The following is a 13,184-nucleotide window of genomic DNA, read 5'->3' as shown; positions in this document are numbered from 1 at the left end:
TTACAGTCTGGAAGCTGGAGAGGATCCTCTGTACGGTGTGGTCCCTGAGCCGCCTGCATCAGAATCACCTGGGGAAGCCCGATAAAAACACACCCTCCCTGAATCTAAGTCATCATAAATGCCCTGTGTCCACACTAAGCGTCAGGGGGGTTAGAACAATTCGAGGCAAGAATGAGGTATCGTGATGTGAGAGAGAAACTGGCTTTCATTTTCAGAAACACTGATCAGGCTTTATCTTTGTCCTCAAAGGGCCAGGGGTCTGTGCAAAGTCCCTCAGCAAGACTGACAGTCAAGGGACACGGATTCTCTGCCCACCTCTGTGGCCCTGTGCGGCGCAGTTGCTGGGTTCCCACAGAAGTGTCTGCACTGATCCGAGGGCCTAGGTGCTCACGTCCTCCATGTCTGCGGTGAAATCTTCTAAAGAAAATGACCTGTGCTCATGAGCCTTTCCCCCCGGACGCCCACCCCAGTCCTCCAGCCCCCATCCTGTGTGTGTATAACACTGGTGTCCAGCCAAAGGGACAGCACATCTTCTCTCCTCAGAGCTGCCACCAGACCCAAGGTAAAGGGAACACACGACAGAAACAGGTGTGAGGCTCGAGAAATAAGGTCCACACATCCACGAAAAAGGTTTTCCCCTGATTTGAACCACAGTCCTCAGGACTCCTGGGACAGCCCTAGTCCAGTTGGTAAAGCTCTATATTAAAGACCATTTCCTCTGCATGTGCACAGTCCTTTTTTTCCCTTCTTTTATGTACTCCTTTTAATAAGTCTTCACTGAGCCCTAACACATGCCAGCGGTAAGTTCTAGAGGGGATATCCCAGCTGGTTTCTGGCAGACTCCACCCATCCTCAACAGCTACGACAACAATCCTTCTATATTATCACCTCCCCCACCTCCACCCTCCACCCTGGGCAAGCTTTACAACTGGCACCCTTCTTTTCTCCTCCTCAGGGAACTCAGGGCTCGAGGTAAACTGAAAGATGCTCTTCCTCACACACAAAACACACTGGCCTCAATGATCTCAACAACCACAAACTCACCAGCACATAGTTTGGAAAAAAATCAAAACCAGCCTGCTTCTCCTTACAGGGCTTATAGCAAGTGAATTCAATCATCATTCCTTATTCCTCACTTGACAAAACTTAAATTAAAACAGGCAAGTGGCTACTGTCAATGATGCTCTGAGGCAGGGCCAGCACCTGCAGCCAGTGAGCCAAATCCAGACCACCTACTTTATTCTGTACACGAGATTTCACTGGCACACAGCGGTGACCACCTGTTCCCATGCTGTCTGTGGCTCACGTGGCTACAGAGGCCGAGTTGAGAGCTGAGTAGCCATGACAGAGACTGTATGGCCCACAGTATTTACTATTTACAATAGCTCTTTATTTAACTTCAATATTTACTATCTGGCCCCTACAGAAAAAAATTTGCCAACTCCTGCACCCAAGGGACTGTGATATCCGGCCGTTCTATTGGTAAATGTATCAGAGGATGACTTTAAATGTTCCTACCGTCTGTGCTCACCTTAAAGTCTATTTCTGGGTCCTTACAGCAGGATACACAGTTTACAATTAACACTATTAATACCATTAAACCGCACACAGACAGGATCACAAAAGATGAGGAAATTTCTGCAGCGGCTGCCTCCCCTGGAAAGAGAAATAAACAATATTAACACGCGCATTCCAAAATCAACTTTAATAAGTGAATCAATATATTTTCTGCCAGATACAAACGGGACCAAGAGTTAATAAAAGAATGCTCAAATGCTCAAGATAAAGCTGATGACCAACCCAGGATAAGGAGTTAGAGGGTTTTTTTTTTAAAAACTTCTGGTTTGGGGACTTCCCTGGCGGTCCAGTGGTTAAGACTTCACCTTCCGATGCAGGGGGTGTGGATTCAATCCCTAGTCAGGGAGCTAAGATCCCGCATGCCTCGGGGCCAGAAGCAATATTGTAACAAATTCAATCAAGACTTTAAAATTGGTACAAATCAAAAAAAAAATCTTAAAAACTTCTGGTTTTGAAACAACTTCAGATTTACAGAAGAGTTGCAGAGACAGTGCAGACGGTCCTCATATACCCTTCACCTCGCTTCCACTACCATTAGCATCTTACATAGTGTACTCATCAAAGCTAAAACAGTAACACTGGTACAATACTCTCAACACTAATTGAACTTCTGACTTTATTTGGATTTTACCAGTTTTTCCATCAACACCGTTTTTCTTTTCTAGGATTCAATCCAGGCCACCAATGTTGCATTTACTCATCATGTCCACTTAGTCTCCTCCGATCTCTGATGTCTCTCTGTCCGTGTTTCATAGCTCCAACACTCTTGAAGAGTACTGGTCAGTTATTTTGTAGAATGTCCCTCAAATGGGGTTGCCTGATGTTTTCTCATGACTGGACTGAGGTTACAGATATCTGGGAAGAATCTAGAACACCACATGGTGAAAGGTCCTTCTCACGACATCGTATCTGGGGCATGTGATGTTGGCACAATCATTACCAGTGACGTGAAACTGGATCCCTTGGCCCAGGGGGTTTCTGCCAGGTTTGCCCACAGTGAAGTTACCCTTTTCCCTTCGCATACGCCTCTCTTCAGAAGCGGGTCACAAAGTCCAGGGAACACGCACGGGTAAGGGAATTAAGCTGTACTTCCCGGAGGGAGGCGTGTCCCAGGATGTGTAGACACAGGTTAAAAGGACTAGAGTAACTGATACCCGGGGATACACTCTGAGGCTCTTCACACGCCCCGGGTCTCCGGGAAGCTTTACACCATAGTTTTCACCGGAGTCGTGCGTCTTCCCTGCAGCAATGAATACTGTGAGGTTCTAGTGGTGATTCTTCTATTCCCCTCGTTCCTTCTACATTTACTACTTGGTACGCTTCTGTAAGGAAGATTTGTCCCTCCTCCCACACTTACTTATTCAGTCATTTACAAAGTTATGAACTCATAAGATATTTATTTTATTCTTTGGGTTATAATCCATTATTCTCATTTCTTTGTGGCTCAAATTGTTCGAGCTTTGGCCCCTGGGAGCTGTTTCAAGTTGACTCCTGGGTCCTTCAGACATGCCCCATCCTTTACTTTTTTCCTCCTATACTTCCTCACTCTCTGATGCTATGGGAAGCTCCAGGCTCCTCTTATATTTTCCCTCCTCCGGCTTTAGAATCAGCCACTTCTCCAAGGAGCTCCTGTCACAATAAGGAACCTGAAAACTACAGCCTGTGACCACTTTTTGCTTGCGGGGGCGGGGGCAGCTAAGGATGATTTTTACATCTTTAAAGGGCTGTTTCGGGGGGGGAAAAAAAGAATTTGTAATAGATACTGCATGTGAGCCATTGACAGAAAAAGTCTGCAACCCCTGTCTAGACCAGAAAGATTCTCCCTGCTTACTTTCAGCAAAGATTTAGTTATCTGGAAAGCATCTTATTCAACTAGGGCTAGTTTGACCCTTTTTTTGTTAGAGCAAATTGTTAAGTCTTACCTACCAGCGTTCTACTAAGAAATACACTTTTCTTCTTTCTCTCCCGCTTTGAGATATAACTAACATATAACACGGTGTAAGTTTAAGGTGTACGACATGATAATTTCATATACATATATATTGTGAAATGATTATCACAGTAAAGTCAGAAATAAACTTTTCCTTAAAATCCCCACCAACGGCTAATTACATGCTCAGAGGCACCAAGCAGGAGGCCTGGAGACAAGTTAAGGAACGATGCCACCATTTTTCTTAAATGAGATCACAGTACCTGAAGAAAGCAAAAACTAACCAAACTCTTATGTGAGTAAAACACATTCTTGAACATAAAATGCTCTTCTTTAGTGAAGAGCAGAGAAGCCTAAAGGAGTCAGCACGTCAAGTGCAGAGCAGGAATGAATTCCTTTCCAACAACACAAGTCTATCTGAGAATGAGCCCTGCTGGAACCTGCTTTGTCACGAGGGGGCTCGGACTCCGCTGCAGCCTTCCTTCTTAAAAATAACGCCATTGACCAAAGGTTGTCAAGCACGTGCAAGCTCTAAACCCACAAAATCGAACACAGAGGGAAATCCACACATGAACACAGAAGAACGCAGAATTCCCTGACTAGGGACACCGGTGTCCATCTGGAAAACTAAGCGAAGCAAGGGGCCTGAGCCACTGAGAGCCGACCTTCTAGAACCAATACTCAGCTCGGCCTGTGCTGCTCACTGGTATTTTCTTATAACTCTGTTTCACTCCCCCTGACTCATATAATAAGGATTAAATACGACTCCTGAGGCTTATGTGGCAAAGCACTTTCATATACACTGTATTTTACTGACTTTTTAAAATAAATTTATTTACTTATTTGTTTATTTTTGGCCACGTCGGGTCTTCGTTGCTGCGCACGGGCTTTCTCTAGTTGCGGTGAGTGGGGGCTACTCTTTGTTGCGGTGGCTTCTCTTTGTTGCAGAGTCTGGGCTCAAGGCACGCAGGCTCAGTAGCTAGGTTCCCAGCTCTAGAACACAGGTTCAGTAGTTGTGGCGCACAGGCTTAGTTGCTCCGCGGCATGTGGGATCTTCCCGGACCAGGGATCGAACCCGTGTCCCCTGCATTGGCAGGCGGATTCTTAACCACTGCGCCACCAGGGAAGTCCTATTTTACTGATTTTTAAGATGAGGTTTGCCCACTGCATTTTAAGATCTCTAAATTTCAGGGCTATCTTACACTCGAAAGAAAGCTGTTTTCATTGGCAACATTTCTTCTTTCTTTCTTTTTTTTTTTTTTTTTTTTTTTTTGTTGTGGTACGTGGGCCTCTCACTGTTGTGGCCTCTCCCGTGGCGGAGCACAGGCTCCGGATGTGCAGGCTCAGCGGCCACGGCTCACGGGCCCAGACGATCCGCGGCATGTGGGATCTTCCCGGACGGGGGCACGAACCCATGTCCCCTGCAACGACAGGCAGACTCTCAACCACTGCGCCACCAGGGAAGCCCTCTTCTTTCTTAATGGCACAAAAATAAGGGTGTGTCATTATCGGTCATGTCTGAGATTTGATAAAATATAGTATTATTTCATTTGATCGTCACAACGCCAGCTCCATGTCACAGACGAGGACACCGATGTGCCTAAGGACACGAGGCGGGAAAGCGGCTAGGCCAGGCTCTGGGTTCAGGGGTGCTGGGTACAAGTCCCTTGATACCACATTGATTTGCCTCATTGTTTTTAACATTTAAAAACAGCCTAAGTGCTTCGAAGGAAACCTCTCACTGTAATTAAGACAGTTCATACTTCTCCAAACTCCAGAGGATGAATAGTAAACAACTTTTTTCTCTCTTTTCATCTATAATTTATCATTACACCCTATCATAAACTTTGATCATAACTGCCTGAGGGCCAGCGCAATATCTGATCCATAAAACTGTCTTCTGTGAGTCATCAGGCAGGCATGAAAAGTCATACCCGTGTTAAAAATAACTAGTTATGTGGAGTTTTGCCTGACCTTGATAACGTATTTATTTCTGTTAAGACACTGCAGGGGCCTCTGCTCTCCTGGACTCAGATTTCCTCAAGGCATACAAGTCTACTCCACCTCAATGTCTACCAGGCCCACTGAAAAGATTCTAAATCACTACCTGAGATATTTACTAGATAGCCTCTAGTAGACATTTTTACAGTTTTACCATTCCTAGAAACTATTTTATTTACTGTATTTTTCTTTTGATCAGCCCAAAGTCCTATGCTTTAAAAAAAAAAACAAACAAACTGTATACCAACAGAGGAACACTTCCCTACAATAAAGAAAAACTTGTATAAAATGAAGAAATCAAACCAGCCTCCTATAGGCTGGAAGGTGAGATGGGTTTGCATAAACCTCAGAGAGGAAGTAAATTCTAGACCTGAGGAACTACACTAAAATCCCCGTGGCCCCAGTGGTCAAACTACAACCCAGGACCCTGGAAGGTTCCTGATTGTGACAGCCGGAAACTATGAAGAAAGACAGTTTTCTTTTGACACTCTCAAGTCTGCAGCATTCAGAGACGTGTTAAGTCAAACCAATCATCGCCTACAGAAAAACATCAATAATGACAGGAGTCTCTCCGCACACTGAGGCTGCCTCGCAGATTACAAACTGAGAACAAGGATAATTAGAGGTTTGGGGTACTTCGTACACCTCCCCAAGACACCGATGCAAAAACACATGGTATCTCCAAGGTACAGTCTATGAGTTTTCATTTTAGTTTCCAAACCATTTTAATAGATACCTAGCACTTGATTCAATAAGCAGAAAACCTAAGAAACTCTGAGAGGTAGGTGCATCTTATCTGTTTTATCAACAGGTAATCTGGGGAACACAATTTCTCAGTAATGACGCAGAGTAAGTGAGGAATGCTATCCGATTATTAATTCAACCATTATAAATCCCTGCCTAGAACCATGATTAAAACTTGAGCACATGCGTAATTAACTGAAGAGTCACCTGTGAATCCTTTTTCAGATTAAATTAAAAATTTTAAAGGTTCACAGATAAAAAGAAATCATGATCAATGTCTAGATCCATGAGGGATTGCAAAACGCTGATATTCTAACTTTGTCATTCCCTCTTTGGTTACCAGCTGATATACTGGTATCAGTTTACAAAGAAAATTTCCCCATATTTACTATCTGGTTAGCCAGTGGTTCAAGTCGTAAAGGGTAAGACTGAAACTTCAAACCCTTTAATCACATGGTTGGTTCCTCTGGCCACCGGCCCCCATCCTGAAGGTACTTAGGGGCCAAGAGTCACTTCAATAGCATAAATTCGGGTGTGGTTGGAAGGCGCTTGTTATTAATAACAAGAGGTGCTCCTGTCACCCCATCACTCAGGAACTTCCAAGGGTTTCAGGAGCTCCGTGCCAGAGGAGGGGACAAAGACCAAATAGATATTTCCTCTTATGTCCAAGATATACAGACCCTAGAACAGGGCTCAGGAAACAACGGCCTGTGGGGAAAGACTGCCCACTGTTGGTTTTGGTATGGCGTGCTGGCTAAGAATAGTGCTTACATTCTTAAATAGCTGTTTAAAAAAAAACCCAAAAGAAAAATATTTCATGACAGGACACTTGTATCGACAGCTAATAATGCAAAAAGACAGACAACCTGACATTACCTGCCTCCAGATGGAAATACACACCACCACCCACTACACAGTACTACCCAAAACAAACAATCCAATAGTAACAAAATATCAAACCTGCATCTGACCAAGCCTCTAGATCTAAATACCAATTAACAGGAAATAAAGAGAATAGCGGAACATATTAAATTTCACAACAAGAACATAATCAGCAAAATTTAGGCTACGAAAAACACTCAAGGAGAAAACCCTGATGAATTACAAGGAGAGAGAAAGAGAGATGGAGAAGGAACTAAGAGATTTTAAAAGACCAACCAACTGCAATGTACAGGTGTTAATTTGAATCATGATTCAAAAACCTTAAAAAAATTATGACATTGAGACGATTGGAAATCTGAACACTGACAATTGACCATATTAGGGAAGCATGATCTAGTTCTCCTAGGAGAGAGTGATAAGGGCTCTGTTTTTAAAAGTTGTCTTTATCTCTCAGAGATAGTGACCTATTTAACAATGACTGGAATTTGGTTCAGAATAGTATGAGGGTAGAGAAACTGATGGGGGTATTATGAAAAAAGATGGCCCCAATCCGAGTCAATGGGTGGGTGAAAGGTACGTTCGTTCGTGGGAATTCATTATAGCCTCTGTCTAGTCTGGTGTATGTTTGAAGTTTTCCATTTATTAAATAATTTCTTCACATCCATTAAATAAAAAGTTTAAATAGGAAAAAAGAGTAGATATAACAATTTACAATCTGTGTGTCATAGTTTGCTAGAAATGCTGTAACAAAGTACGAACTGGTATGGACAATTCTAGAGGCTACAAGTCCAAGATGAAGCAGGGTTGGTTCCTCTGAGGGCTGTGAGAGACGGATTTGTCCCAGGTCTGTCTTCTCCCTGGGAATCTTCACATCACCTTCCCTCTATGCCTATCTCTGTGTCCAAATTTACCCTTTTTATAAGGACACAGTCATGTTGAATCACAGCCCTCCTAATGACCTCATTTTAACTTCATAACCTCTGTAAAGACCCTGTCCCCAAATAAGATCACACTCTGAGTTATAAGAGGTTAGGACTTCAATATATGAATCCGGGAGGGGGATACAATTTAACCCATCTCCAGGATGTATGTTTAAATGAAAACAAGAAAAAAAAAAAACAAACAGAACAGGTCGCAACAGTGTGTACACAACGTCACCAGCGGGCAACAGTGGGCACCTACGGGGAGGGAGACCAGGAGGAGGGGACACAGGGAGAGGTGGCTCCATCCTTCCACGTCTTGACCTCTGTACCAGGGGCTTCCCATGGTTGTCAGCCGAAAGTCCAAATCCCTTAACAAGCCTTACAGCATCCCTGGTCCTCCAGCCCCCGTTCACCTCTTCGCCCCGCACCCTCATCACTCGCCCCAGCTCTCCACCTGGAGCGACGACGGACCTCTCCCAGTCCTTCCAGATGGATTCTCTGTGACCTCAGTCTTCAAGTTCACTTTCTCCCCCACCAGAAATCCATCATTAATCTACTGGTTAACAGGATAAACACATGCTTTCAGGGTCAAACAAATAAGACCAAAAAGTAGCATTCCTTCAGTAATTTTATGCTCTTACTCAGCAAAGATTCTCCCCCATCACTAATCACCCTATATCCACGGCACTGGGGTGTCCCTCCCTTGCCCCAGTCATGGCTTATCACTCGTTCCCCAGGTTGCACACAACTCCCACAAACACTCTTTACTTGCCCATTTTGCAATTCATGTTTAGCAGTGTAACTCTTAAGTTGTTTTCTTTAAAAAATAAGTTTTCTTAAAGAGTGGGTTTCCCCCAGCTTATATTCTCCTGTGATAGTGGGTATTTATTTCCACACGCCATGCTCTTTGCACAGTCTCATCTCACTGGAAGCCGTCAGAGTGGTTTCACCGCACGCCGGCAGAGAGGATCCAAAGGCACCCTCTCCTCCACGGGCCCCCGATGGTGCTGCACGAGGAGCCTCCATTGTCGGTACCCCAAGTAACAGGGACTCTTAACAGATGCCTCTAAGACACGAGTCTAAACCTGCGTGTTAGTCTGCTCGGGCCACCATAACCAGACACCAGACACCGTGCAGCTTCAACAACAGAAATCTGTCTCCCAATCTGGAGGCTGGAAGTCCAAGACCCAGGGGTCGGCACGGTTGGTTCCTTCTGAGGCCTTGGCTTGCAGATGACCATCTTCTTTTCTAAAATTTATTTATTTATTTATTTATTGCTGGCTGTGTTGGGTCTTCGTTTCTGTGCAAGGGCTTTCTCTAGTTGTGGCGAGCGGGGGCCACTCTTCATCGCAGTGCGCGGGCCTCTCACTGCCGCAGCCTCTCTCGTTGCGGAGCACAGGCTCCAGACGCGCAGGCTCAGTGGTTGTGGCTCACGGGCCCAGTTGCTCTGCGGCATGTGGGATCCTCCCAGACCAGGGCTCAAACCCGTGTCCCCTGCATTGGCAGGCGGACTCTCAACCACTGTGCCACCAGAGAAGCCCCCAGATGACCATCTTCTTGCTGCGTCCTCCTCTGAGCGAGCATCCCTGATGTCTCTTTGTGTTCAAATTCCCTCTTCTTGTAAGGACAACAGTCATATTGGATTAGCAAGAAAGAGCTGATGGCCTTATTTTAACACATTCGCATCTTCAAAGGCCTGATCTCCAAATACAGTCAGTCACCTTCTGAAGTTGGAGGGTGATTGAGCTCAGCCCTGAACACTGAAAATTTATTAATTTAGGAACACCATCCCCACTGGTAGGGGATCCATTCTTGCTGGCACCAGAGCCAAGTATACGCAGCCTTCCTCCCTGGCTTCCCAGGACGCAGTGGTTTGAAAATGGGAACGGACTCTATAGCAGTTAAAGCGAGTGTCAGATACGTACCTAACCCTTCTGTTCTCCACCCTCACCCTCAGGAAATGCACAGGAGAGATTTATGTGTCTACTTGACAATTAAAGCTGGTGCCCACTGGGCTGACTAGACAAAGGAAACCTGGCAGAACTCAGAGAAGCTAAGGACCAGCAATCTTCCAAACCAGTGCCAGACATCAAGCCCAGGCTTTTTTTTTTTTTTTAAGTGTAGGACCAACAAGTCCACCTTCCTTTTCCAACATCCTGACAAGCAGTTCTACATCTGCGAGACCAGTCAAATGCATCATACTACTCAAGGAAAAAGATTCAGACAATCATTGCAAATCACACATTTTTATTTAACACCTCAAAATTACAAACCCATCTATCATAAAGGTTTCCTGTGCACAGAATCTTCAGTCACTAAGTGTTTTCCTTGCCTCTTAATTTAACAATACACCTATTTATAATAACATTAAACACTCTAGAATCTCCCTGATGAATTCTAATATTAGGAAGGGAAAATGAAGCACAGCACTAAATATACCCAACCGCAGGGAACAGTAAATAGTGCGTTGATGATCTAGCCGATGAATCAGAGATTCCACAAAGACCCCTAAGCCAGGACATCAACAGCCTAGAAAAACAAACCATGCTGTGTGCTAACCAGTGAAGTGCTCCCCTTGTTCAGAAACAATTTCCAAGGTCAGCCAACCGCACTGTTCTCTCACACCTGCAGAAAGCTTATATACTTTGAGCGCTGACTGAATACCGGTGAATGAGATCATTTTAGATGAAGTCGCTGTTTCTCTCAGCTGTGTCCATTAAAAGCTGTTATCAGAGGCTCATTTTATTCCAATTTTAAAATCACTAACTAGGATGGAGACTACCACAAAAGAGCTCATCTCACGTGAGCTTGGCCAAAGGAATGTCAACAGTTTGGCCAAAGGAATGTCAGGTTTAGATGACCTCTGCCAGACTACCCTGGGCCCACACCCCAGGAAAATGACGGCAGGGATCATATTTTATGAACTAGAATTAGGTTGTTGGCATAGTTAAGGTGTGGAGTCATCCACAGTGCCAGATGTTTGTAACAGCTCTGAATCAGGACCTCCCTGTGGTCCAGGAAGCCAGCTGATGAACAGGCAGGATCTGGTCCCAGAAGTAGAAACCCTGGGCCAGTTTCCCAGGGCTTCTTCCCCCACAACTGGCCACTTCAGTGCACCACTAATGTCTGGGGAAAAGGACATTCTGTCTTTCCATACAACTTCCCGTTGAAATCTGCAGCATCGGGCAGGCAAGTCAATGGTAGTATTGTATTCACAACACTTAGCCGGTACACTTCCTGCAAAATACAGCCAAAAAGGGAAGGACAGATAACCTAGATGTGTGCTCCTTACTTCCCAGGCAGGGCAGACCCCAAACATCCTAGATAAACATGTCTACCTGTTTCTTAATATTTCCTACAACACTTTGATAGAGTCTATGGTCTCAGAACCTTTCCAGCTTCCTAAGGTCTAACTGAAAGTCTTGCCAATATAATTGACACATATTCTCTGGCCACGTCTTTAAAAGTTCTCTCTTTAGAGGAAGCAGACGGTGGTACGGATGCAGTTGGACTGGCCATAGGGATGGTTGGACTGGGGGAGGGGTACAGAGAATTCATTACACTCTTCCGTCTACTTTGTGTATGTTCAAAATTCTCCATAATAAAGTACTACCTTCATAACTAAGCCAGAAACTGCTTACAATACTGAACTGGACAAGGGTCTATGGAACATCAAGGCAAGATTACCTAGGGCTTCCTATCTGATAATGCTCCCCTGATACTGTCTTTATGTTATACAGAAAAATAAACCCAATATAACTAGGTGCTTCCAGACACTCAGGTGTCCAGCCCAAGTCAAGAGACCTATAGATAATGAGAAGCGTTCTGGGGACAAGGGTCTCTTATGGAAACAGCTGTTCCATCACCAGACTGTGAAGTCTACCCACCAGTAAGCCCCACCCAACACATCGATTCATTCAGCAAGTGTTTACCCAGCACCTTCTACAGAACAGGCACTGCCACAGGTTCGGGGAGTACAGAAGTGGAGAGAACAAAGCCCCTGCATTCACAGCTGACATTCTCATGCAGGAGACAGACCACAGGCAAATTAATAAATATACGGTACCTTGGACGGTGATAAGCAATGTGGAAAAATAAAGCAGGGAGAGGATGTGGGAGATTGTTACTTTATATGAAGTGATCAGGGAACCCATTCTGATATTAGAATAATTCACAGGAGAAATGATGGTGGTTTGGCGCCAGGTGGTTATAAAAATAGCTAATACATAAATGGTGCTTACTATGTGCCAGGCACTGTTCTAAACTCATCCAACCCCATAACGACCCTTTGAGGTGGGTACTATTATTAGCCCCACTTTAAAGTGAAGAAGCTGAGCCCGGGAGAGGCAAAGATGCTTCTCCCGGGTCACACAGCTCCCACGTGGTGATGCTCAGGGGCACATTCCTACTCCAGGGCACTGAGGCAGGAGTGCCTGGGACCTGGCGGCAGATGCGACAAGGAGTGTGAGGGGAAAGGGTCGCAGGGGACATCTCGCATCGGTGTCCCTCATTCTTCAACATGGGCAGGCTTTCAAGGATCGCCTGACATTTGAGAAAACCCTCCTTAAAAAAGGTGAAAAAGGGCTTCCCTGGTGGCGCAGTGGTTGAGAGTCCGCCTGCCGATGCAGGGGACACAGGTTTGTGTCCCGGTCCGGGAGGATCCCACATGCCGCGGAGCGGTTGGGCCCGTGAGCCATGGCCGCTGAGCCTGCGCGTCTGGAGCCTGTGCTCCGCAGCGGGAGAGGCCACAACGGTGAGAGGCCCGCGTACCGCAAAAAAAAAAAAAGAAAGAATGCTGATTTAACCAAAAAGTGTAAATAACGATGCTGAGGAGGGGGAGGGTGTGTACGTGTGTAAGTATATAAATCCTCTTTTTCCATAGCAGAAATTCAGTACCTACTGAAACCAAGAAATAGTGGTTCCACCCTGTTCTTTAGCAACATGGCTAAAAGAGCTGGCAGGCAATGCCCAGGGGAGCAGAGGGTAGGGATGAAGAACAGGATGTGGGACAGGGGCTCCCTAAGCTATTTTTTTGTGGTACGCGGGCCTCTCACTGCTGTGGCCTCTCCCATTGAGGAGCACAGGCTCCGGACGCGCAGGCTCAGCGGCCATGGCTCACGGGCCCA

General features: G+C 45.4%; 1 protein-coding gene across 2 annotated transcripts in view; it reads right to left on the bottom strand.

The window, feature by feature from the left end:
- The window catches only part of LMTK2 (lemur tyrosine kinase 2), an 80,383-nt gene that overhangs the window by 52,831 nt on the left and 14,368 nt on the right, over nucleotides 1–13,184 (bottom strand). For both annotated transcript variants that reach the window (XM_024745262.1, XM_024745263.1), the window contains exon 2: nucleotides 1,532–1,656. In XM_024745262.1, coding sequence (XP_024601030.1) covers nucleotides 1,532–1,656 — 125 coding nt within the window. The remainder of the gene's footprint in view (nucleotides 1–1,531; nucleotides 1,657–13,184) is intronic.

The sequence above is a fragment of the Neophocaena asiaeorientalis genome, unplaced genomic scaffold, assembly GCF_003031525.2.
Source record: "Neophocaena asiaeorientalis asiaeorientalis breed wild unplaced genomic scaffold, Neophocaena_asiaeorientalis_V1.1 scaffold461, whole genome shotgun sequence".
NCBI lineage: Eukaryota > Metazoa > Chordata > Mammalia > Artiodactyla > Phocoenidae > Neophocaena > Neophocaena asiaeorientalis.
Note: the sequence above shows the minus strand (reverse complement) of the source record. Positions and strands in the feature narration are given on the sequence as shown.